Source organism: Budorcas taxicolor, chromosome X (genome assembly GCF_023091745.1).
Source record: "Budorcas taxicolor isolate Tak-1 chromosome X, Takin1.1, whole genome shotgun sequence".
Taxonomy (NCBI): Eukaryota; Metazoa; Chordata; class Mammalia; order Artiodactyla; family Bovidae; genus Budorcas; species Budorcas taxicolor.
In genome coordinates, this window is record NC_068935.1 from 142,035,333 (window position 1) to 142,063,116 (window position 27,784).

Consider the following 27,784-nt stretch of genomic DNA (forward strand, 5'->3'; position numbering starts at 1 on the left):
CAACATACAAAGTAATATAAATACCACTGTGCTTGAAATACTTCATATGTGCTGTGATTTCTCATCTAGTCTGAAGGCCAAATGTCCAAATTTACTTATGGCTTCTCTTAAAACTAATACATTTATAAAAACCAGAGACTGCAGAAAAAGCTCAGCTGCCAACCAGGATATCAGAAGATGATATCTCTGTAACCAAGGTTTTCTCATTAACCACTGTTTGATCATTACGTAATCTGCCAAGAGATGTATGCTATAAAAAGCAGAAACAATTCACAACCTCTCCAACAACTGAGAAACCTTCAGATTCTGTAGAGGAAGAATCACTAGAGTCACAAGATGAAGGCTGTGTTCCTGACTCTTCTCCTTGGTCTGGTCTGTGCTGCCCAGGAAGCTCCAGCTCAGCCAGAATCCTCAGAGGTACCCAAATTCTGCTGATCTGAGAGAAGGTCTTGGTTCTGTGAGTGTGACAAGAGAGAGACAGTGTTGGTTACATGGATGACCAGCTTGTGTATGTACGACACACATACACATATCTACATGATCATAACACAACCCCCTATCTTCCTGCTCATTGTATCTGTTTTTCATCTTATTTGTCTGTACATAAGAAAAAAAAAAAACAAGCAAATATTCTATCATTTGGGGAGTCACGAACTGTCATGGTTTTTAATGGTGGTGTTTTAGCTATTTCAAGGAACTCTAAATTCTATTATTTCTGCTTGAATATGAATCATTATTGCATTTCACAATCATTATTGCCTTATTATTATTGCATTATTCGGCAAAGGGAGGTAGAACACTAGTCTGCTTGATAAGACTGACTTTACTTCTCTTCTGAGGGAAACACAGAAGCAAAGATTGTGCTGGGTATTGGTGAAAAACATGTACCCAGATTGACTGATGTTTGTGGAGACCTTCCTTGTTAGATTACAGCAAACTGGTGCACCATTTACATGGCCGCAGATCACAAGGAGAAGATTGAGGAAGGAGGCCCCCTGCGGACATACTTCTGCCAATTTGAATGCATTGACAACTGTGAAAAAATGTCCATTACTTTTATTCTCACGTAAGCACAATCTGCCCCAACTGAACACAACTAGGTTGTTGAGTTCTATCGTGGGGTTCAGTCTCCAATGGGCAGTGAACGGTGGGGGTGATGCAAGTGAAGATGAGTGTGTGAACCCTGTTCATGGAAGGGTGACCTCCGGCACTGGGGAACGGATAGTGATGAAGGAATGTCTTGTCTGTTTTTTGTTTTTTTTTTCCAGGAATTACTATAGTTGCACCTTAATCACAGTAGTGGCACAGAGAGAAGAAGGAAATGTGTACCACGTAGATTGTGAGTAGGCGAGCTTTGTCAATGTGTGCCTCTCTGCAAGTATGTGAGTCACTCAGTCGTGTCCTGCTCTTTGTGACCCCACCACGTCCCAGAGTTTGCTAGACTCATGTCCATTGAGTGATGCCATCCGACTATCTCGTCCTCTGTCACCCCCTTCTCCTGAAGCCCTCAAACTTTCCCTCATCAGGGCCTTTTCCAAAGAGTCACCTTGTCCCATCAGGTGGCCAAAGAGTTGGAGCTTCAACTAAAGAATCAGTCCTTCCAATGAATATTCAGGGTTGGTTTCCTAGAAGACTGACTACTTTGATATCCTTGCAATTGAGAAGTGGGTAGTCGTTTCCTTCTCCGGAGAATCCTGCCAACCCAAGAAGGGAAGCCAGGTCTCTTGCATTGCAGGCAGATTCTTTACCGTCTGAGCCACCAAGAAAGCCCAAAACCATGGGCCTTGGTGAGATCGATGGTTTTGGCTCCATCTAAGACAACTAGATGTCTGGACTGGTGTACTATTTTCTCTATTCATTACAAAGGCCACCTTGGGAAAGACATTAAATTTTCCAGGCACCAGAAGACTAGGATAAGGTCCAATTTGGAAGGTGTCATTGATCGCATCTGAGAAAAAGCCCCAGAACTCAGATTCCCCTTATTCTTCAGACATGGGCAAGTGTATACAGCTACCTAAGATTGCAACAATCCATTAAAAAATTATTTCCTTTTATTTGACACGCATGTGTCTGTGCTCAGACGCTCAGTCTTGACTGACTCTTAACGACCCCATGGACTATAGGCTACAGGTTCCTTTGTTCATGGGATATTTCAGGCAAGAATACCAGAGGGGGTTGCAATTTCCTCCTCCAGGGATATTCCTGACCTGGGGATCACAGGGACATCTCAGGCCTCTTTAGCACTAGCAGGGAGATTGCTTACAGCTGAGCCCCCTGGGAAACCACTTATTTAAGCTTACAAGATAAAAATTGCTTTAACTAAAGAAATTTTTTAAATATTAAAAGTTTTTTACTAGCCTGATTAAGAAGTAGAAACTGCTTAAATTAAATGCCACAGAAAAAGTATGGGAATAATGTAACAGAAAAATTTCAATATAATTTTTATGATATAGAAAAAAAGGGGGCTTACCACAGATTTCTATCTGTGTGGTTTGCTATACTGGAAAGAATTCTCATATACCAATGCTGTAACACTGAGTGACTAAATGTATACATATTTGATTTTCAAGGAGAAATGTGCAATGGAACATTCTACTTTGGTCTCCTGCATGTTTTTAAATTTCCAATGTCGACATGCGTCACAGGAAGTAAATGAGAATCATTTCAGAGAAAGTATCTCCAGCATTTGGCAATCGCCTCATTTCTAGCTTTTACCACCCTCTGTACTAGGAAAAAACTTTACTTTATCTATTAACTTTTACTTTAACATGATTCGCTTAAATTTCGAGAATACCTTTGTAATCAGGACTGTCCTTGTAAATTCGGTCACAAAATTCCTGAAAAGTTAATGGTCATCTTATGAGCTGGTATGAGATGGTTCAGCTCCACCACCTAATACAGTTGAAATAAGCAAGTTCACTATCGTTCATAGACTGTTCAGTCCAGAAGACCGGACGACTTTACTATGTTCAGAAGAGAGTCCTGTGGAGAAAGCTTTCCTACTTCACTAGCTGTTTTAACTGTTACTTACAACACACCCACCATAAATGTCAATGAGACAAAGGTCACCATCAAAGGCATGTGAAGAATAAGAGATGCCCAAATGAAAAGGAAAGGAGTTAATTGTATTGAGGTTTGAATTTATGTTTTTCTGTCACAGACATGGGTAAAAATTCTGTGCAACTGATCCCTGCATCAGAAAGCATGTTGGTATTCTATGCTGAAAACTTTGATGGCGAGAAGACCACAAAAGTGACTTATGCCCTCGGTATGTACTGTAAAACTCATTCTATACAAACTGGTCATGTTCATATTATCAGGATTTTTGTATTGAGGACAGAAGCATTACAGACGGTATATTTTATTAAGCATACTGGGGCAGACATGTACTCACACAGGAGAACTCAGACCTCAGTGACATGAGTTAGGGTTGTGCCCAAAGGTTGTTATATAGGAAACTGAGCAAATGTACCCAGTGGTGATTCTATCATGTGGCTTTTAAAATAATTAGATACACTTATCCTGTAGGTGCAATGAAATATTCCAGGATGGTCCATGGGATTCTTGTCAAATATCACATATTGGAGTTGCCAGATTCTGAAACCAAATTGAACCAAGGTTTAAATTTGAGTTTAGCAGATTCACAGTTTCAGATCATGAGTGCATTCATCTCTACCACAAATGCTTTATTCTTTGTCACGATCGTTAAAATAAATTCTGAGACCTGAACTCAATGCTCTCCAAATAACCACTCGATCATATTGAATCCTTCAGAGGCAATGTGGTCAGGCATGGGAATCATGTGCCATGCGGCCAACCCCACAGGGTCACTGCCTGGCCCGTTTATCCTTTCTGATATTAAATCCACGTTGTGGCTGGGTGGGGGAGTGTCTGGTCTCTGAGGAAGACAAAGCCTGAGGTTTTCCCCTCATGTGTGATGAGATTGGTGCTTGGTGAATGTTCAAATCACTCCTCCCCCTTCATTTGAATGCTGCTGTTCAGGCACTAACGTCTGCCTGGCTCTTTGTGACTTCATGGACTGCAGCACGCCAGGCTCCTCTGTCTTCCACTCTTTCCCAGCGTTTGTGCAAACGTATGCTCATTGAGTCAGTGCTGCTATATAGCCACTCCTTTGACTGGAGACCATGAAAACCCCAGGGAAGGAATTCTAGGATGCAGACAAAGTGGACAGGAAGAGTTGGAGTTAGGAGAAATTCTGAGTTTCAAACGCCACCATCACCTTCTCGGATGTTCCACTAGAGTCAGCGCTGACTCGGGGCTGCTTAAGCTCACAGGTGAACGGTCTGTAGTTCTCCCAGTAGTTGTGAGAACTGGAATGTGAGAAAATGGAAACTGTGTGGATTCTACCCCCACCACAGACCCATCTGAAGACCTGTGTGCACACACGGGCACCTCTGTAGAAAATTCCCTGCTGAGCAGGGTTCAGGTGATGGGGGAGGGGAGTGGTCACGGTGAGACTTACTGGACACTACAGATACCAGCCAGGGGACACTCTATAACAAATGAAGGATTCTAACGCACACCTATCTGCCCTGTTTGCTATGAAATCTAGGCAAAGGAGACAGTTTGAGTCAAGAAGATATTCAGAAGTATGAGGAAATAAACAATGAAAGGGGTATTCCAAATGAAAATAGAGAAGATGGCTCCAACACAGGTAAAGGCCCTGAGGACAGCAGATATCAGAAATGAAAACACATCATGAAGATCAGTTCAGTTCAGTTCAGTTGCTCAGTCGTGTCCAACTCTTTGCAACCCCATGAATCGCAGCACTCCAGGCCTCCCTGTTCATCACCAACTCCCAGAGTTCACTCAGACCCACGTCCATCGAGTCAGTGATGCCATCCAGGCATCTCATCCTCTGTTGTCCCCTTCTCCTCCTGCCCCCAATCCCTCCCAGCATCAGTCTTTTCCAATGAGTCAACTCTTCGCATGAGGTGGCCAAAGGACTGGAGTTTCAGCTTCAGCATCAGTCCTTCCAATAAACACCCAGGACTGAGCTCCTTTAGGATGGACTGGTTGGATCTCCTTGCAGTCCAAGGGACTCTCAAGAGTCTTCTCCAATACCACAGTTCAAAACCATCAATTCTTTGGCGCTCAGCCTTCTTCACAGTCCAACTCTCATATCCATACATGACTACTGGAAAAACCGTAGCCTTACCAATAGTCAATTTTTCCTTTATTCATTCTCTTTCACAGACAACTGTCCTAAATAAGAACTGAGAACATCTGTCGGGTGAGTAGCACATGATACCTAACAACACTGAGTCTTCTTTAGCATGTTAAGGCTCCCCCCACCCCCCGCCACCCCCACTCGGGGGCATACTGCTTTAAGAATGGGATATATACACAATTGGCTATAACTCAACCCTGACAAAGACTGAAATAATGCCATCTGCAGCAACATGGATGGGCCCAGAGATAATCAAAAAGTCACAAATAGAAAAGCACATATCATACGATATCCCTTACATGGGGAATGTAAAATACAACAGAAATAAACTATTTGCAACATAGAAACAAACTCAAGGCCCAGAAAACAAAATATGGTTACCAAAGTGATAACTGGGGGAAGCGATGATTTGGGAGTTTGGGTTTAAGAGACACATACTACTAAACACAAAATAAACAACTAGAATCTGCTGTGGAGCACAGATATCTGTACTCAATGACTTGTAATAACCTGTAAAGAGAATAATGTAAAAAGGTATATATTTACATACATATGTGTATAACTGAGGGCTTCCCTGGTAGCTCAGTATAAAGAAATCTGCCTGCTAATGCAGGAGACACGGGTCATGGGATAGTTAATGAGTAGCCACTCCAATATTCTTGCCTGCTGCTGCTACTTTTGCTAAGTCGCTTCAGTTGTGTCCTACTCTGTGACCCCAGAGACGGCAGCCCACCAGGCTCCCCCGTCCCTGGGATTCTCCAGCCAAGAACAATGGAGTGGGTTGCCATTTCCTTCTCCAATGCATGAAAGTGAAAAGTGAAAGTGAAGTCGCTCAGTCGAGTCCGACAAAGCGACCCCATGGACTGCAGCCTACCAGGCTCCTCCATCCATGGGATTTTCCAGGCAAGAGTACTGGAGTGGGGTGCCATCGCCTTCTCCAATAGCCTAGAAGATGCCAAAGACAGAGGAACCTGGCAACGTACCATAGGGACAAAAGAGTGGGATATGACTTGGCAACTAAATAAAAACAACAAATGTATGCATAAAGCACTTTGCCATGCACCGGAAACTAACACAACGTTGCACATCAACTAAATTTCAATAAAACTTTATTTTAAAAAAAAAAAAACGATCACAATACTGTCCACCTTGCTAAGTGGCAAAGGCTAGGGCTCACACATGGGTTTGGACTTAAGTATCTAAATGCACACACTGGTCTAGACCCCACAGTGACATGTTCTGCAGACAAAGAAGACTGTGTGAAGCCCTGAGCTGTGAAACATGGTGAACTCTGGGGAACCACAGTGTGAATGAATGATCTTGCAGCCACATCTTTATGACTGTAAGGAAGATTTATAGAAGATGTTAAGCAGCATAGGTGACCCAGTACATATTCTCCTACATCTCAGACATGTACATATGTAACTTAATAACTCTCATCGTAAGACCTGATACTGGATTGCTCACAGCTGATTTTAGTTCAGTTCTGTCGCTCAGTCATGTCTGACTCTTTGGTACCCCATGGACTGCAGCACACCAGGCCTCCTTGTCCAAAACCAATTCCCTGAGCCTGCTCGAACTCACGGCCATCAAGTCGGTGATGCCATTCAACCATCTCATCCTCTGTCATCCCCTTCTCCTCCCACCTTCAATCTTTCCCACAATCAGGGTCTTTTCAAATGAGTCAGTTCTTTGCATCAGGTGGCCAAAGTATTGGAGTTTCAGCTTCAGCATCAGTCCTTCCAATTCAGGACCTATTTCCTTTAGGATGGCCTGGTTGGATGTCCTTGCAGTCCAAGGAACTCTCAAGAGTCTTCTTCAACACCACAGTTCAAAATCATCAGTTCTTTGGTGCTCAACTTTCTTTACAGTCTAATCCTCACATCCATACATGACTACTGAAAAAAAAAACAAACCATAGCTTTACCAGATGGACACAAAGTAGCAATTCTATGCAAACCCCATGGGCAGTCACACAGAGGGACTTCTGTGCAATGGGTCTTGTAAGGGAATTTCTCACTACTTCCAGCAGTAACTGTTCTATCTTTCATTCTCTAACATCATGTTAATCGTAATCATCTCAACAACGTCTTCAATTTTTTCATGGTTAAAGAAAATGAAGTAAGGCTATGAGAAGCATCGCATCACTAATGTGTCCCATCCATCCATATGAAGATCATAGACCTTTTCCTTGAAATCGTCCATTCTTCTCTCCCAGGAAATCATGATTCTGGACCCATGGCTTTCTGCTGCAAATCTCCTCTGCCCTTGCTGATGTTACTGAATTTTTAAACTGTTCAATAAAATGGTTAATACACATACGTGTCCATAAAGATGCCATATTTACAAATACAAAAAAATGTGTAAATCCAACTATGTAGAAAATTGAGTATAGCATGTGGAAGGAGGTAACTCTGTTTAGGACACATGGTGTGAACACTGCAAGTGTTTTGGTGAGAAGAGAGAATAAACCACAGATACTAATTTTCTCTGAGCTTCCCTTATGGCTCAACTTGTACAGAATCCGCCTGCAATGCAGGAAACCTGGGTGAGATCCCTGGGCTGGGAAGAACACCAGAGAAGGCCATGTGCACCCACTCCAATATTCTGGCCTTATGGACTGTATAGTCCATGGGGTCCCAAAGGTCCTCCATGACTGAGTGACTTTCCCTTTCAACAGTTTTATACAGTGATATGAGGTTTCCACCTGAGGTCATGTGAGCGATGGGGATGGTTAGTTAGAGAACTTCAAATAGAACCTGTGCTTTCTGAACTGGCATTGGAAAACAACTCAATTCTGTTTTTAAGCAGTGCTCACCTGCTGTGGGGTTGCCGGTAGTGGTAAGGATTTGGCAGAATGCAGTGTTACACGAGTTTCCCAGGTGGTTCACTGGTTTAGAATATGCTGACTGATTCAGGTCACACAAGACACATGGGACCCTTCCCTGGGTTGGACAGATCCCCTGGCAAAGGGAATGGAAACCCACTCCAGCATTCTTGCCTGAAGATTCCCATGGACAGGGGAACCTGTCAGGCTATGGGGTCAATGGGGTCTCAAAGAACCAGATACGATTTATTGATTGAACACACACACACACACACACACACACACACACACACACAACAAAAGTGAACAGTAACTACTCAAGAAAGAGCACTGAGGTTGGATACAAGGTACTAGGTATGTGGTGTCCTATTTGGGGCTGCTAGCATTCAGCTCCACTCCTGGAAACAGTGGCTTTGCTGCTGATGGCGGTGATGAGTTATCTGTAGCTCTTCAGTAACTCATCAGGGGTGTTTTAAAATAATAGTCATTCATTGGTGCCTAATGATAGGGAACAAAGGAGCCATGTGGGAACACACAATGGTCACGCCACTGGACCAGACAAGAGATTCAGCCCATTTCAGTTCAGTTCAGTCGCTCAGTCGTATCCAGCTCTTTGCAGCCCCACAGACTGCAGCATGCCAGGCCTCCCTGTCCATCACCAACTCCTGGAGCTTGCTCAAACTCATGTCTGTTGAGTTGGTGATGCCATCCAACCATCTTATCCAATCTTTCCAGGCATCAGGGTCTTTTCCAATGAGTCAGTTCTTCCCATTAGGTGGCCAAAGTATTGGAGTTTCAGCTTCAGCATCAGTCCTTCCTAGGAATATTCAGGGTTTATTTTCCTTAGGATTGACCGGGTTGCTCTCCTTGCAGTCCAAGGGACTCTCAAGAGTTTTCTCCAACACTACAGTTCAAAAGCATCAATTCTCTGGCACTCAACTTTCTTTAGCATTGACTGAAAAATGGCTCAGAGGGTAAAGCGTCTGCCCACAAGGTGGAAGACCTGGGTTCAGTCCCTGAGACCTGGGTTTGATCCCTGGGTCAGGAAGATCCCCTGGAGAAGGCAATGGCACCCCACTCCAGTACTCTTGCCTGGAAAATCCCATGGATGGAGAAGCCTGCAGGCTATAGTTGATGGGCTCGCAAAGAGTCGGACAACTGAGTGACTTCACTTTCACTGTCAGCTTTAGAGTCCAACTCTCATATCCTTACATGACTACTAGAACACAATAGCTTTGACTATATGGACCTTTATTGGCAAGATACTGTCTCTGCTTTTTAATATGCTGTCTAGTTTTGTAAGCCAGACTTAAAATGACAGCAAGAGTTAAACCAGACCAAAAAGTAAAACCAAAAAACTGAGCAGAGGTACTTCCCTAGGGGCCCAGAGGTTGGGAATCACCTTCTCTATAGCCCGTGAGACTCAATAACCACCACAATGAGAAGGCCTCAAATCAGAGCAGAGAAATGCAGAGAATACAACAAATACCCAGGGTGTGTTTTAAAATTAAACATATACTGAGCAGCAGCTTCAGTGGCTGCACACTGCATCAAACTAAGACTCTATAAATTTATTACCAGTGACTCAGTAAATTAAAATTAAAAAAAAAACAAAACAGTGTGCTCAGCCCTACATTCAAAACAATAGTGGAAACAACTGCCCCCAGAGAGATAAAAAAATGAGAATTTACATCTGTTATTCTGTACTGCTGTGCTGATATAAAATGGGGCTTCCAAGGTGACTCAGTGGTAAAGAACCCACCTGGCAATTCAGGAGATGTGGGTTTGATCCCTGGGTCAGGAAGATCCCCTGGAGAAGGAAATGATAGCCCACTCCAGTATTCTGGCCTGGAGAATCCCATGGACAGAGGAGCTTGGTGGGCTGCAGTCTATGGCCTGGAAAAGACTCAGAACACGCCTGAGCGACTCAAAAACAATCATCAGTTTCAGGGTCATTTTCTTTCCCTTGTCCCATGAGGCAAGTTCTCAGAATTATGACAACTTAGGTCATGACTCAGAGAAGCCAATGGCACCCCACTCCAGTACTCTTGCTTGGAAAATCCCACGGACGGAGGAGCCTGGTGGGCTGCCGTCCATGGGGTCGCCAAGAGTCGGACACGACTGAGCGACTTCACTTTCACTTTTCACTTTCATGCATTGGAGAAGGAAATGGCAACCCACTCCAGTGTTCTTGCCTGGAGAATCCCAGAGATGGGGGAGCCTGGTGGGCTGCCGTCTATGAGGTCGCCAAGAGTCAGACACGACTGAGCGACTTCACTTTCACTTTTCACTTTCATGCATTGGAGAAGGAAATGGCACCCCACTCCTTTGTTCTTGCCTGGAGAATCCCAGGGACGGTGGAGCCTGGTGGGCTGCTGACTATGGGGTTGCACAGAGTCAGACACGACTGAGCGACTTAGCAGCAGCAGCAGCAGGTCATGACTACAGTCTGGTTATCCTGTAGTTACCTTGTCCACTTGGTGGGGGTTTCAGTGTCTGTAAGACAGCTCCCAGGACGTGGCTCAGAATACTGTCTACAACCTTTGAGGACAAACTAAAGGCCTTGAATTTGCTTACTCACTAAACTATTAGTGTTTAGTATGGGTGGTTGTTTTTCCTTTGCTTCTGTGTTTCTCCCTTCTCTGATTAAACTGATTCTCTGGCTCAAGTGTTTCCCCAGACAAAAGACAGGTGGAGGACATGGGGGAAAGGGCCATGGGGTCCTGCTCAGTTTCACTAAGATCCATCGGAAGTGGATTCTGTGCAGGAAGGGTTGCCGTGCACTGAGATGAGAACGCAGGTAGTTCAGGTCATATTCAGAGCTTGGATAGTCATGACCAGGCCAATCCTAAGATGTTTGTAGAGAAGTCTAGAATAATAAAGGCAAAGTAAAAAAAAAAAAAGAAAAGAATACATGTAGTCCTGTCTTCCTTCACGAACACAACAGACAATCTGCCTTCCGCTTCATTCAGGTGTATAGTTCATTCATGCTTAATGCAGTTCACTGCATGGCTGGGCTTAAGTCTGGTATTTCTCCGGTCTCTAAGTGCCTGTTGGTATTTTTGCTCTGTGCTGTGGGCTTCATTTCACTGCAGACATCTGCCTGACGTCTCTCAGCTGATTCTATATTAATTATATACCTTATATAGATACTCCATATATAACATGTGTTAGTCATTCAATTGTGTCTGACTCTTTGCCACCCCATGGACCCACTAGGCTCCTCTGTCCATGGAGTTCTCCGGGCAGGAATACTGCAGTGGGTTGCTATTTCCTTCTCCCCATATACAGTAAACCATATCTATAATGAGTTATACCTATCATAAATTATATTTATAATAAATTATATGTGTTATATGCTAATTAATTATATGAAAGCATCAAATACTTTTCATGGTTTGAAACTGCCTGTATATGTCTTGGAGGAACAAACTCTCTAATAAACTCATTTTATTTTACAGGCCTGTAATGCCTAGAATTACAATGATGAAAATAGTGTGTGTGTGTGTGTCTGTGTGTGTTTTTGTGTGTGTCTGTATGTGTCTGTGTATGTGCATGTGTTTGAGTGTATGGGTGTTAGTTTGTGTCTGAGTGTGTCTATGTGTTTGTGTGTCTGTGTGTCTCTGTGTGTATATGTGTGTGTCTGTGTGTCTGTGTTTCTGTCTGTGTTTGTGTCTGTGTGTGTCTGTGTGTGTTTATGTATTTGTGTGTCTGTGTTTCTGTGCGTCCATGTGCGTGTGTCTGTGTGTGTGCGTGTGCGTCTGTTTCTGCGTGTCCGTGTTTGTGTCTGTGTGTCTCTTTGTGTGTGTGTGTGTTTATGTGTTTGTGTGTCTGTGTTTCTGTGTGTGTGTGTGTGTGTGTGTGTGTGTGTGTGCGCATGCATGCCATTTTTCTTTGTTCTGGACTGAAATCCATGGGGACAACTCTGTAGCTGATGAGAATAGAATGCTCCAAGATTGCACACAGACACCACACGTGCTACACTTTACTGACGTTTCTCTAATACCTGACGAGTGAAGGGGTGACTCTTCTCGAACACAGAAGGATTCAGAGTTTCCATAACTCTCTCATAAGGCCAGCAGAAGTGGGGGTGTGGTCAGGAGATGGGAGGTGTATGACTCGCTGAGCCAGGGAAACAGTTGCTGCCATTTAATTCTTGAGAAAACATTACCAGGCAGTAAGCACCTCATGACAGTTCCCAACACACTAGATCCTTTGGAGACTGTGGAAAGGGGAGCCATTTCTTCCATTATTGTGCAAAGTAAGATCAATTTTTTTAAACTAAGTAAGGTACATTAATTAGTTGAAATTCAAAATTTTTTAAATTCCAAAACATATTTAAGGATTCACTCATGGGATGGTGGGCCCACATTTCCTGACTCTGTAATTCTTCTTCACAGGGAATAAGAATATAAGAAAGACACAGGTTCATATGTATGTTTGTATTACACGAGACGAATTTAATAACTATACCATTTCCTAACAGTGGAAACAGTGTCAGACTTTATTTTGGGGGGCTCCAAAATCACTGCAGATGGTGACTGCACCCATGAAATTAAAAGACGCTTACTCCTTGGAGGAAAAGTTATGACCCACCTAGATAGTATATTCAAAAGCAGAGACATTACTTTGCCAACTAAGGTCTGTCCAGTCAAGGCTATGGTTTTTCCAGTGGTCATGTATGGATGTGAGAGTTGGACTGTGAAGAAGGCTGAGTGCCAAAGAACTGATGCTTTTGACCTGTGGTGTTGGAGAAGGCTCTTGAGAGTCCCTTGGACTGCAAGGAGATCCAGCCAGTCCATCCTGAAGGAGATCAACCCTGGGATTTCTTTGGAAGGACTGATGCTGAAGCTGAAACTCCAGTCCTTTGGCCACCTCATGCGAAGAGCTGACTCATTGGAAAAGACTCTGATGCTGGGAGGGATTGGGGGCAGGAGGAGAAGGGGACAACAGAGGATGAGATGGCTGGATGACATCACTGACTCGCGACGGATGCGAGTCTGAGTGAACTCCAGGAGTTGGTGATGAACAGGGAGGCCTGGCATGCTGCGATTCATGGGGTCACAAAGTCAAACACGACTGAGTGACTAAACTGAACTGCAATATATCACAAATAGAAATGTAACTTTATGTTTTATTTATTTATAAATACAGAAATAAATTTCCATAAAACTTGCAATATAAACTTATCAATATTATATCATTATAAATGGATACATGGTTGAGTGTTATCAATAGCTACTGTAATAACAGTGTGTAGTTGTACTTATATATATATTTAATGTTTAATTAATCTTGCAACCATGAAATTAAAAGAAGCTTATGCCTTGGAAGTTATGACCCACCTAGACAGCATATTGAAAAGCAGAGACAATACTTTGCCAACAAAGGTCCGTCTAGTCAAGGCTATGGCTTTTTCAGTGGTCGTTTATGGATGTGAGAGTTCGACTGTGAAGAAAGCTGATCGCCAAAGTATTGATGCTTTTGAACTGTGGTGTTGGAGAAGACTCTTGGGAGTCCCTCGGACTGCAAGGAGATCTAACCAGTCCATCCTAAAGGAGATCAGTCTTGGGTGTTCATTGGAAAGACTGATGCTAAAGCTGAAACTCCAATACTTTGGCCACCTTATTCAAAGAGTTGGAAAAGACCGTGATGCTGGGAGGGACTGGGGGCAGGAGGAGAAGGGGACAACAGAGGATGAGATGGCTGGATGGCATCACTGACTGGATGGACATGAGTTTGGGTGAACTCCGGGAGTTGGTGATAGACAGGGAGGCCTAGCGAGCTGTGATTCATGGGGTCGCAAAGAGTCGGACACGACTGAGTCACTGAACTGAACTGAACTGAATCATGTATAGTTGTGAGATTGACATTATAGGATGTACACAAGTATACAAGTTATTTACTTGACTTATCTAATTTATGAATAAATACTAGGACTTCTGTGAGGGCCCAGTGGTAAAAGATTCCACCTTCCAATGCAGGGAACGTGGGTTTCATCCCAAGCCCAAGAAAACTCCGCATACCTTGGGACACCTCAGCCCGTATGCCATCAATACTGAGCCCAAGTGCAGCAACTACTGAATTCCACAATTTGGAGCCCAGCCTCCACAGCAAGCTAAGCTACACAATGAACAGCCAGTGCACCACAACTAGAGAGAAGACCCCACTCACTGCAAGTACAGAAGGCCCGCATGCTCAACAAAGACCCAGAGCTGCCGGGTGTGAACAAGTACATGTTTATATAGTTTCCAAGTACTTCCCTGGTGGCTCAGACAGTAAAGCATCTGTCTACAGCACGGGAGACCTGGGTTTGATCCCTGGGTTGGGAAGATCTGCTGGAGAAGGAAATGGCAACCCACTCCAGTACTATTGCCTGGAAAATCCCATGGACATCCACTCATGTGTCACATACCTGAATGTATCAATATATTACAGGCAGCTGTACATAACTTTACACATATGGAATACTGCCTAGGGCACATGAACACTGCCGTGACCTGTCACACCTTACGCTGTACATAGATATTGAGCTATTTCCTCCGAATCTCCTAAAGGAGACAGAGGGATGCTGAGAGACGCTTTCCTTGTCACTGCAGGAGCATCAGGCCAACAGATAACGAGGTCCTAGGACAAGCAGGGTTCTAGAACATTCTAAAGATGAGCCAGAAGCAGTGAGAGGAACAACAAGGTGCTTCTGCACAGCACAGGGAACTATATTCAATGGCATACCTATCTGTAACAGAACAGACTCTGAAAAACACTAGACGTTGTCTATATGTGTAACTGAATCACTGCTGCATGGCAGAAACTAACACAACAGTAGAAATCAATGATACTTCCATTTTGTTTTTATAAAGCGGTAAGAGGAAGCCAGGAGGGCACCAGTAAATCTCAATACAATGAAAAGAACTGCAGGGCTCAGCTCCCAGCACGGTGTGTCTCCCTGCCACACACACACACCCCTCAGGATCCCGCCAGCCATGTCAGCAAGACACGCGGCAACCTGAGGTCAGCGGGCACTCTCACCCTGCAGGGAACCAGGGGCAGGGGTGCAAAACTGGAGTCCAGAACCACCACAGTGCATTCCTCCTGCTAGTTTTTGTCTCAGATGAAACACCACTTCCCTGCTGTGTCTCATCAGAAGTCGGTATTCTCGAGACACAAGTCTACCACCACCCGGAAGCTTAGCAACACAGCTCATACCATGCCCAAGGCGCCCTTTGTTCAGAATCCAGGTAAACATGCTTCACCATGTCACTTCCTGCTTCAACATTTTTAGCAATCTCCAAGGAGTAAAAAAAAACAAACAAATCCTGCATGATTGTTGTCTTGAAATTCAACAATACTGACTCAGGAACTGTCTCCGTGGTTCAGCAGTTAAGACTCCAGCTTCTAAAGCAGAGAATGTTGAGTTCCATCCACGGTCGGAGAACCAAGATCAAGGGTGGCCTGGAGCAACTGAGTCGACACAGCAAAAAAAAAAAAAAAACAAACAAAAAAAAACCTGATGCCAACCTAACTTTCAGGCCAAATAACCACATTTCTGCTTAAGGCCACACTGTTCATCCTTCCGTATTTATTTATCCATTTATTTATTTTCATCCTTCAAATAGTTTAATCCAAATAGCTTCTTCCGCTTACTCCAAATAGTTTTTTAATTAATCCAAACGGTTTCTTCCTCTTTACTTTCCGGCTTTTGGTAATGTATTCATCTTTGTGTTCTACATTTATCTACCTCATAACATTTTATAATACAATTTTCTCAATTGTTTCATAAATAGACTACAGATCCCTTGAGCAAAGTTCATAGTAAGTAAGTAACTCAAAGTTGCTCAGATCTGTCCGACTATTTGTGACACCATGGACTGTGTCCGTGGAATTCTCCAGGCCAGAATACTGGAGTGGGTAGCCTTTCCCTTCTCCAGGGGATCTTCCCAACCCAGGAATCAAACCAGGGCCTCCTGCATTGCAGGCAGATTCTTTACCAACTGAGCTATGATGCAAGCCCAAGGACAGTTTATCTGAAATAAAGCATTTCTCAGTTAGTTGAAATATTTCAAAGCACGTATGTTATGCTCGACAGAGGATGAGATGGTTAGAGGGCATCACCAACTCAATGGACATGAGTTTGGGTAAACTCCAGGAGTTGGTGTTGGGCAGGGATGCCTGGTGTGCTGTGGTTCATGGGGTGGCAAAGAGTTGGACACAACTGAGCGACTGAACTGACCTGAACTGACATTATGCTGACAAGGAAAATGGTAATTTTTGGTCTTTATGTGGGACAGAATAGAATTTGTCTTCTCTGTCACCGTTCACCACCACTGCTGTGAGCACCTCATTTATTTTCAGGGACTCCAGCCCTCAGCTCCATTCTCTGAATGTATGCCTGGTTCTAACATCATTCTTTCATTTGCTCTGGTCTAACAGGAGCAGTTCATAAATACATTTTGAAAATTTGGCAATAGGAACTGTTTCATGGCCTGCTACACATCAACTCCAAACTACTGTAAATAATAATGATAATAATTTCATTTAGGTGCCTATGTGGGTTCCTATTCCCCAAGTTATTTTGCTAGAAGAGTCTATGGGAACATGTGTACCTGGCACTCTCTATAACTCTGAGCTCTCAGGTATCTGCACCACATGAAAATGAAATAAAAAGCTGAGTATGGATAGGTGGCAGGTCACAGGAGAAATGCAGCCAAAATCAAAACTTACTAAATGACAATGCAGCTTTGCTGACTGAAGTAGACAGTATTGTGTGGACAGACACAAGTTCAGGTGTTAATTATAAAACCCTCTTCCATTTTGCGCACAAGACTAATGGAAGAGACGTTACTCAAAGCCTTTGCAATACAAACAGGCTTCTTATTGAATGAAAGGAAGGTTTACACAAATGCTCTTAAATATAATAATAAAAAGTGTGACCAATAAAAAGTGTGACCAGGGAGACAGACCACTAAAAGTTTCAAGAATTTAAAGTGAAATAGCTGCAGTATACATAATGAAAGTGTCAGTCAGCAAACAGGAAACGTTGAGCCACTAAAAAATATTTTATCTTCAAAAGCTATTTTCAAGGTCTTTCTCCCAGTTGTCAATGTATCCATCTGATACTAGAGAAGAGGGATCTATGGCATGGTGACTACAGCCATGAAATTAAAAGACACTTTCTCCTTCAAAGAAGAGCTATGACAAGTGTAGGTAGTGTGTTAAAAAGGAGACACATTACTTTGCCAACAAACGTCTGTGTAATCAACGCTATGGTTTTTTCCAGTATGGTTGTGAGAGTTGGACCAAAAAGAAAGCTGAGCACTGAAGAATTGATACTTCTGAACTGCAGTGTTGGAGAAGACTCTTCAGAGTCCCTGCAACTGCAAGGAGATCCAACCAGCCCATCCTAAAGGAAATCAATCCTGAATAGTCATTGGAAGGACTGATGCCAACACTGAAGCTCCAAAACTTTGGCCACTGTATGCGAAGAGCCAACTCATTGGAAGCGACCCTGATGCTTGGAAAGATTGAAGGCAGGAGGAAAAGGGGACAACAGAGGATGAGATGGTTGGATGGCATCACCGACTCAACGGACATGAGTACGAGCAGCCTCTGGGCGATGGTGAAGGACAGGAAAGCCTGGGGTGCTGAATTCCATGAGGTTGCAAAAAATTGGACACCACCGAGGGCCTGAACAATACAATAGCAACAGGACTGAGTTTAATCATTGTGGATCAGTGTACTCTTGAAGTTTTCCAGGAGTTAAGGAGTAGGAAGGTGCAATCGAAAAGTAAAAGCCACTTGCGATTTTAATAATAAACAAGTGAAGGAACACATCTGTCTCATCACATAGTTACCCTGTGCGTGTGTTGGGAGTGAAATAAAAACATTTAAAAGCTATGTTCTAAGTGAATGACAAGTATACGTAATATATTATTAATTATAGTCACCATACTGTTCATTACTTCTTTGTTTAAATCACAGGATCTCTTCAGGGAATTGTAACTAAACAAAAACACCTGATAGCTCAGTCGGGAAAGAATCTGCCTGCAATACAGGAGACCCGGGTTCAATTTCTGGATCAGGAAGATCCCCTGGAGAAGGGAATAGCAACCCATTCCAGTATGCCTTCTCAGAAAATCCAATGGACAGAGGAGCCCTGTGGGTTGTGGGTTACAGTCCATGGGGTTGCAATAGTCGGACACTACTGAGCAGCTAAATAAAAACAACAAAGGATTCATTTAAGTCAATAAAGCTTTGTGTTTGAAACTGGGTATCTGCTTATGTTGAGGACTCTGCAAGTCTCAAGCATTTTCTCAGTGATTATTTGTTTTAGGTTCAAAACGTAGCAAACATAATGCCTTGCTCTTAAGATAGCTCCCTGGGAAAATCAGTAGAAAAACATAATACTGTAAGGATCTATACATGGATGAGCAATCTTATATTTACAGGTTTGTGAACCGTGAACACTTAACGCTTATGACACGAACTTGTTGAAGGCTAGTCATATGACCCTCATTTTTCAATTGTCTAATTTACTGCTGTCTCAAGCACAAATAAAGAATGGGGGGCAACAAATGAAAACAAAAATGAAACCTGTGCCAGGAAAAAGAGACAGAAATATACACACAGATGGATTTTGCATAAAAGTACAAAGGAAATTCAGTGGAAAATAATAAATTTGTGGAGCAAAGTTGTTGTGAAAACTGGATAGCCATTTGCCAGAAAAAAATATAAAAAAGAACTTCATTCATCACTCCGTGTTTTAGAACTAGCACAGAGAGATTTATAGACCTATATGTAAGACCTAGAGCAAGAAGTACTCTAGAGGTGAAGCACGGTGGAAGCTCTGTGACCCAAAACTAAGGTTACTGATTAGAAAATACACCTAGGCAGATTCACTCACTGGGAACAGTACGATAGTAACCTGATCTTGATCAACACAGAAATGTTTACAAACTTCAGGAATGCCCTCAAGGAAAGATAAGAGAAGCCTGTGGCCGGAAGGGGGAAAAATATTTGCACATCTTCATCTGAAAAAAAGGACTTGTATCCAAAATACATTAACAATCTCCAACCTTTAAAATAAGGAAACACATTACCTACTGGGTAATGACCAAATAACGTGCAGAGACGCTTAACCGGAGAAGATAGACAAACAGGAAGTACTGACATTGTAAGATGTCCCACATCTTTATTTCTTTAAGAGATGGAAATTACAACTGTAACTAGATCCCATTATGCACTTATTATGCTATCTGAAAGGAAAGCAACTGGTTACACCAAGTCCTGGCAAAAATCTGGAGCAAACATAGTTCCATTGACTGTTGGTTCAGTTCAGTTCAGTTCAGTTCAGTTGCTCAGGCGTGTTCGACTCTTTATGACCCCATGAATCGCAGCACACCAGGCCTCCCTGTTCATCACCAACTCCCAGCGTTCACTCAGACTCACGTCCATCAAGTCAGTGATGCCACCCAGCCATCTCATCCTTTGTCGTTCCCTTCTCCTCCTGCCCCCAATCCCTCCCAGCATCAGAGTCTTTTCCAATGAGTCAACTCTTCGCATGAGGTGGCCAAAGGACTGGAGTTTCAGCTTCAGCATCAGTCCTTCCAAAGAAATCCCAGGGCTGATCTCCTTCAGAATGGACTGGTTGGATCCCCTTGCAGTCCAAGGACTCTCAAGAGTCTTCTCCAACACCACAGTTCAAAAGCATCAACTCTTCAGCGCCCAGCCTTCTTCACAGTCCAACTCTCACATCCATACATGACCACAGGAAAAACCATAGCCTTGACTAGACGGACCTTAGTCAGCAAAGTAATGTCTCTGCTTTTGAATATACTATCTAGGTTGGTCCTAACTTTTCTTCTAAGGAGTAAGTGTCTTTTAGTTTCATGGCTGCAGTTAGCATCTGCAGTGATTTTTGAGCCCAGAAAAATAAAGTCTGACACTGTTTCCACTGTTTCCTCATCTATTTCTCATGAAGTGATGGGACCAGATGCCATGATCTTCGTTTTCTGAATGTTGAGCTTTAAGCCAACTTTTTCACTCTCCTCTTTCACTTTCATCAAGAGGCTTTTTAGCTCCTCTTCACTTTCTGCCATAAGGGTGGTGTCATCTGCATATCTGAGGTTATTGATATTTCTCCTGGCAATCTTGATTCTAGCTTGTGTTTCTTCCAGTCCAGAGTTTCTCATGATGTACTCTGCATAGAAGTTAAATAAGCAGGGTGACAATATACAGCCTTGACGTACTCCTTTTCCTGTTTGGAACCAGTCTCTTGTTCCATGTCCAGTTCTAACTGTTGCTTCCTGACCTGAATACAGATTTCTCAAGAGGCAGCTCAGGTGGTCTGATATTCCCATCTCTTTCTGAATTTTCCAGTTTATTGTGATCCACACAGTCAAAGACTTTGGCATAGTCAATAAAGCAGAAATAGATGTTTTTCTGGAACTCTCTTGCTTTTTCCATGATCCAGTGGATGTTGGCAATTTGATCTCTGGTTCCTCTGCCTTTTCTAAAGCCAGCTTGAACATCAGGGAGTTCACGGTTCACGTACTGCTGAAGCCTGGCTTGGAGAATTTTGAGCATTACTTTACTAGCATGTGAGATGAGTGCAATTGTGCGGTAGTTTGAGCATTCTTTGGCATTGCCTTTCTTTGGAATTGGAATGAAAACTGACCTTTTCCAGTCCTGTGGCCACTGCTGAGTTTTCCAAATTTGCTGGCATATTGAGTGCAGCACTTTCACAGCATCATCTTTCAGGACTTGAAACAGTTCAACTGGAATTCCATCACCTCCACTAGCTTTGTTTGTAGTGATGCTTTCTAAGGCCCACTTGACTTCACATTCCAAGGTGTCTGGCTCTAGATTAGTGATCACATCATCATGATTATCTTGGTCGTGAAGATCTTTTTTGTACAGTTCTTCCATGTATTCTTGCCACCTCTTCTTAATATCTTTTGCTTCTATTAGGTCCATACCATTTCTGTCCTTTATCGAGCCCATCTTTGCATGAAATGTTCCCTTGGTATCTGTAATTTTCTTAAGGCTATCTCTAGTCTTTCCCATTCTGTTGTTTTCCTCTATTTCTTTGCATTGATCACTAGAGAAGGCTTTCTTGTCTCTTCTTGCTTCTGTTTGGAGCTCTGCATTCAGATGCTTGTATCTTTCCTTTTCTCCTTTGCTTTTTGCCTCTCTTCTTTTCACAGCTATTTGTAAGCCCTCCCCAGGCAGCCATTTTGCTTTTTTGCATTTCTTTTCCATTGGGATGATCTTGATCCCTGTCTCCTGTACAATGTCACGAACTTCATTCCATAATTCATCAGGCACTCTATCACATCTAGGCCCTTAAATCTATTTCTCATTTCCACTGTATAATCATAAGGGATTTAATTTAGGTCATACCTGAATGGTCTAGTGAGTTTTGCCAAGAAAATGCACTGGTCATAGCAAACACCCTCTTCCAACAACACAAGAGAAGACTCTACACATGGACATCACCAGATGGTCAACACCGAAATCAGATTGATTATATTCTTTGCACCCAAAGATGGAGAAGCTCTATACAGTCAACAAAAACAAGACCAGGAACTGACTGGCTCAGATCATGAACTCCTTATTACCAAATTCAGACTCAAATTGAAGAAAATAGGGAAAACCGCTAGACCATTCAGGTATGACCTAAATCAAATCCCTTATGATTATTGGAGCTTATTCTATGCAAATTAACTATGTTCATATTATCAATATTTTTATACTAAGGACACAAGTCCTTATACTAAGGACACATTATCGTTTATTAGGCACAGTACAGAAGACATGAGTTTATATGCGAGAATTCAGACATGATGTGACCTGAACCAGGAACGCAGAAAGCTTGTCTACTAGAAAACTTAAGAAATGCATCCACTGGGGATTCTACCAGATGACTTTTTTTAAAAATTAGATACACTTACCCAGGGGGTGGAATGAAATATTCCAGGATGTTTCATGGGTTTCTTGCTAAATATCACATATTGGAGTTGCCGGGTATGGACACTAAAGTGAACTAAGGTTTAAACTTTGAGTTCCCAGACTCACAGGTCCCGGCCATGACTGCATTCATTTTGAATATAAATGCTTAACTTTTTTTTTTTTTTTGGTCACCATCACTAAAATAACACCTGACACCTGAACCCTGCTGCTGCTAAGTTGCTTCAGTCATGTCTGACTCTGTGTGACCCCATAGACAGCAGCCCACCAGGCTCTGCTGTCTCTGGGATTCTCCAGGCAAGGACACTGGAGTGGGTTGCCATCTCCTTCTCCAATGCATGAAAGTGAAAAGTGAAAGTGAAGTCGCTCAGTCATGTCCAACTCTTAGTGACCCCATGGACTGCAGCCCACCAGGCTCCTCCGTCCATGGGATTTTCCAGGCAAGAGTACTGGAGTACGGTGTCATTGCCTTCTCCAGACACCTGAACCCGAACCGCAAATAACAACTGGATCACATAGAATCCTTCAAGTGCACTGTGGTCAAGCATGTCACTCACTCTGCCATCTGGCCAACCACAAAGTTCAATAACATGACTTTTTATCCCTTCTGATATTATATGTATATTTGGGATGGATGGGGCTTGTATCTGGTCTCTGATGATGACAGAGCCTGAGTTATTCTCTGAGTAGCATGTACAATGAGATAAGCGTGCTTGGTGAAAACTCCAAATATTTTTCCCCCATTCATTTCAACATTGCTTTCAGTTGCTACGTTGTGTCTGACTATTACGGCTCCATAGACTACAGCATGCAAGGTTCCTCTACCCTCCACTATCTCCCAGAGATTGCTCAAACTCATGTACATTGAGGCACTGATGCTATCTATCCATCTTAATTGATTAAGGTCAAGGAAAATCCCAGAGACAGAAATCTATGATATAGACAACATGGACAGAAGAGTTAGGCTTGGGAGGAATTCTGAGTCTCACTTCACTATATAAACGTAAGGAACTTGTTTTAAGTCATACCTGGATGGTCTAGTGGTTTTCCCTATTTCTTCCATTTAAGTCTGAATTTTGCAATAAGGAATTCATGATCTGAGCTCCCGGTCTTGTTTTTGCTGATTTTACAGAACTTCTCCATCTTTGGCTGCAAAGAATATAATCAATCTGATTTTGGAATTGACCATCTGGTGATGCCCATGCATAGAATCTTCTCTTGCGTTGTCAGAAGAAGGTGTTTGCTATGACCTGTGTGTTCTCTTGGTAAAACTCTGTTAGCTTTTGCCCTGCTTGATTTTGATCTCCAAGGCCAAATTTGCCTTTTACTCCAGGTTATTTCTTGACTTCCAACTTTGCATTCCAGTCCCCTATAATGAAAAGGACATCTTTTTAGGGTGTTAGTTCTAGAAGGTCTTGTAGGTCTTCATAAAAATGTTTAACTTCAGCTTCGTCAACATTACTTGGACGACTTCAGCATTAGACTTGGATGACTGTGACATTGAATAGTTTGCCTTGGAAAAGAACAGAGATCATTCTGTTGTTTTGAGGTTGCATCCAAGTACTGCATTTCAGACTGTTTTGTTGACTGTGAGTGCTACTCCACTTCTTCTAAGTGACTCTTGCCCGTGGTAGTAGATATAATGGTCATCTGAATGAAATTACCAATTCTGGTCCATTTCAGTTCACTGATTCTTAATGACGATATTCACTCTTGCCATCTCCTGTTTGACCACTCCCAATTTGCCTTGATTCCTGGACCTAACATTCCAGTTTCATATGCAATATTGTCCTTTACAGCTTTGGACTTTAATTCCATCACCAGTCATATCCACAACTGGGCATTGTTTTGGCTTTGACTCCATCTCTTCGTTCTTTCTGGAGTTTTATCTACTCACTTCTTCAGTAGAATATTGGACACCTGCCAACATGGGGAGCTCATCTTTCATTGTCTTATATTTTTGCCTTTTCATACCATTCATGGGCTTCTTAAGGCAAGAACACGGAAGGGGTTTGCCATTCCCTTCTCCAGTGGATCACACACTGTCAGAACTCTCCATCATGCCCGCCCATCTTGGATGGCCCTACATGGCATGGCTCATAGTTTCATTGAGTTAGACAAGGCTATGGTCCATGTGATCAGTTTGATTAGTTGGATTAGGCAAAGGAGAAAAGGAAAGATATACCCACTTGAATGCAGAGACTCAGAGAATAGCAAGAAGAGAAAAGAAAGCCTTCCTCAGTGATCAATGCAAAGAAATATAGGAAAACAATAGAAGGGGAAAGACGAAAGATATTTTCAAGAAAATTGAAGATACCAAGGGAACATTTCATGCAAATATGGGCTTAATAAAAGACAGAAATGGTATGGACCTAACAGAAGCAGAAGATGTTAAGAAGAGCTGGTAAGAATACACAGAACTACACAAAAAAGATGTTCATGACCCAGATAATCACGATGGTGTGATCACTCACCTAGAGCCAGACTTTCTGGAATACAAATTCAACTCGGCCCAAGGAAGCATTATTATAAACAAAGCTAGTGAAGGCGATGGTATTCCAGTTGAACTATTTAAAATCCTAAAAGAGGATGCTGTAAAAGTGATGCACTCAATATGCTAGCAAATTTGGAAAAGTCAGCAGTGGACACAGGCATGTAAAATGTCAGTTTTCTTTCCAATCCTAAAGAAAGGCAATGCCAAAAAATGTTCAAACTTATACAATTGCACTCATCTCACATGCTATCAAAGTAATGCTCAAAATTCCCCAAGCTAGGCTTCAAGAGTATGTGAACTGTGAACTCCCAGATGTTCAAGCCTGGATTTAAAAATGGCAGAGGAACCAAAGATCAAATTGCCAACATCCATTGAATAATCACAAAAGCAAGAGAGTTCCAGAAAAACATCTACTTCTGCTTTATTGACTATGCCAAAGCCTTTGATTGTATGGGTCACAACAAACTGAGGAAAATTCTTCAAGACATGGGAATACCAGACCACCTGACCTGCCTCTTGAGAAATCTGTATGCAGGTCAGGAAGCAACAGTTAGAACTGGACATGGAACAACAGACTGGCTCCCAATTGGGAAAGGATGTGTCAAGGTTGTATATTGTCACCCTGCTTATCTAAATTATATGCAGAGTACATCATGAGAAATGCTGGGGTGGATGAAGCAAAAGCTGGAATCAAGATTGCCAGAAGAAATATCAATAACTTCAGATATGCAGATGACACCACCCTTATGGCAGAAAGTGAAGAGGAACTAAAGAGGCTCTTGATGAAAGTGAAAGAGGAGAGTGAATATGTTGGCTTAAAAGTTAACATTCAGAAAACTAAGATCATGGCAAATCTGTCCCTTCACTTCATGAGAAATAGACATGGAAGCAATAGAAACAGTGAGAGACTTTATTTTTGGAGTGCTCCAAAATCAGTGCAGATGATGGCTCAGCAATGAAATTAAAAGATGCTCACTGCTTGGAAGAAAAGCTATGACCAACCTAGAGAGCATATTCAAAAGCAGAGACATTACTTTGCCAACAAGTCCCATCTAATTAAGGCTAGGGCTTTTCCAGTAGTCATGAATGGATGTGAGAGTTGGACTATGAAGAATACAGAGCACCAAAGAATTGATGCTTTTGAACTGTGGTGTTGGAGAAGACTCTTGAGAGTCCCTTGGACTGCAAGGAGATCCAACCAGTCCATCCTAAAGGACATCAGTCCTGAATATTCATTGGAAAGACTGATGCTGAAGCTGAAACTCCAATCCTTTGGCCACCTGATGGGAAGAACTGACTTATTGGAAAAGACCCTGATGCTGGGAAAGATTGAAGGCAGGAGGAGAAAGGGACAACAGAGGATGAGATGGTTGGATGGCATCACCAAATCAGTGGACATGAGTTTGAGTAAACTACGGGAGTAGGTGATGGACCGGGAGGCCTGGCGTGCTGCAGTCCATGGGGTCACAAAGAGTCAGACAAGACTGAACTACTGAACTGAACTGAACTGATAGAGATAAGTTGCTAGAGAAATTAGAAATCCATATGCACCCCCCCCCCCAAAAAAAAGAACTTCATCCCATTCATTACCCCATGTTTTACAACTAACACAGAGAAACTCACATACCTATATGTAAGACCGAAAGCAACTCAGACTCTGGCAGTAAAACACAGGTGGATACTCTGTGACCAAAGATTAGGTGGTTACTGATTAGAATACACACCAAGAAGGATCCTTCAGTGGGAACAGTAACCAGGCCTCTATCCAAACATTTAACTAGAGTTTAGAAGTGTGGGAATGGGTGCAGGGGTAATGTAACAGGAGGGGAATAAGAGGTACAAACTACTATCTATAAAATAAACAGTGTACAAAGATATATGGTACAGCATAGGGAACAAAGCCTATATTTTATAGCTATAAATGGAGTACATAAAAATTACAATCACTATATGGTTCATCTCTAACTTATATAATTTGGTACATCAACTATATATCAATTTCAAAACAAAAAAATACAGACTTCTCTGAGGGATGCCCTGACAACAAATTCCTGGTAAAGAAGCCACATATTAATCTTTTAAACCAGATTATACTGTCTTTAGTTTTAGGGTATAAGTTTAAACTGACCTTTCAGTGCTAAATAAATAACACAAGAGTTGGGGCTATGAGTCTTGGACTGTTTGTCCCAGATACTAAAGAATATAAGTATCAGTGTCTTTGAAATACCTCGTATGTTCTCTAATTTCTCATTTAATGTGAAGGGAATTGTCCACACCTAAGCTTCCCTTAAAATTTATCTCTTTATAAAAACCACAGATTATAAAATAAGCTCACCTGCCAACCAGGATATCAGAAGATGATGTCTATGTAACTAAGATCTTGTGATTAACCATGGTTTGATCATTATGTATTCTGCCAAGAGATCCATCCTATAAGAAGAGGGATGAATTCACAACCTCTCCAACACCTGGGACGCCCTCAGCTTCTGTAGAAGAAGGACCGCAAGAGTCACAAGATGAAGACTGTGTTCCTGACTCTTCTCCTTGGTCTGGTTTGTGCTGCCCAGGAAGCTCCAGCTAAGCTAGACCCCTCACAGGTACCCAAATTTAGCTGATCTGGGAGAACGTCTTTGTTGGTCTGTGAGAGAGTGTGTGTGTGTGTGTGTGTGTGTGTGTGTGTGTGTGTGTGTGTGAGAGAGAGAGAGAGAGACAGCCTTGTTTATATGTATGACCAGATTGTATAGACGTGCCATGGTCCACCTATCTACACGAGAATAATAAAACCCTGCATCTTTCTGCTCTTTGCATTTCTCCCCACCCCCCAATTATTTGTCTCTGTGTGAAAAAATAAAAGAAAAAAGCCTACCATGCTATCTTTTAGAGATCGATGAGCTGCCATGGTCTTTAATGTTGCTCTTTTAGCTATTTTAAGAGACTCACACTCTATGCTTTCTGCTTGAATATGAATGATTATTTCATTTCATGTTATTCTGCAAGGCAGGGGGTAGAATCCTAATTTGTTTAATAAGATTGAATTTTTTTTCTCGTCTGAGGTAAATGCAGAGGCAATGATTGGGTTGGGTATGGTTAGAATCCAGTGAAAAGGCTGAGTGATATTTATGGAGACCTTCTATCTTAGATTACAGGAGACTGGCGCAGCATTCTTACAGCTGCAGATAACAAGGAGAAGATTGAGGAAGAAGGCCCCCTGAGGGCATACGTCCGTCAGCTTGAATGTATTGATAGCTGTTCCTCACTATCCATTAAATTTTATGCCAAGTAAGCAACATCTGCCTAAGCTGAAAAC

At 42.4% G+C, this 27,784-nt stretch overlaps 1 protein-coding gene across 1 annotated transcript; it reads left to right on the forward strand.

Moving 5' to 3' along the window:
* Positions 1 to 336: 336 nt before the first annotated feature.
* Positions 337 to 27,760, forward strand: LOC128069687 (allergen Bos d 2-like). Its single transcript, XM_052662795.1, has 6 exons — positions 337 to 417; positions 927 to 1,066; positions 1,269 to 1,339; positions 3,161 to 3,268; positions 4,574 to 4,675; positions 27,624 to 27,760. Exons 1-6 carry the CDS (start codon positions 337 to 339, stop codon positions 27,758 to 27,760), a joined length of 639 nt encoding a protein of 212 aa, XP_052518755.1.
* The last annotated feature ends 24 nt before the right edge of the window (positions 27,761 to 27,784 follow it).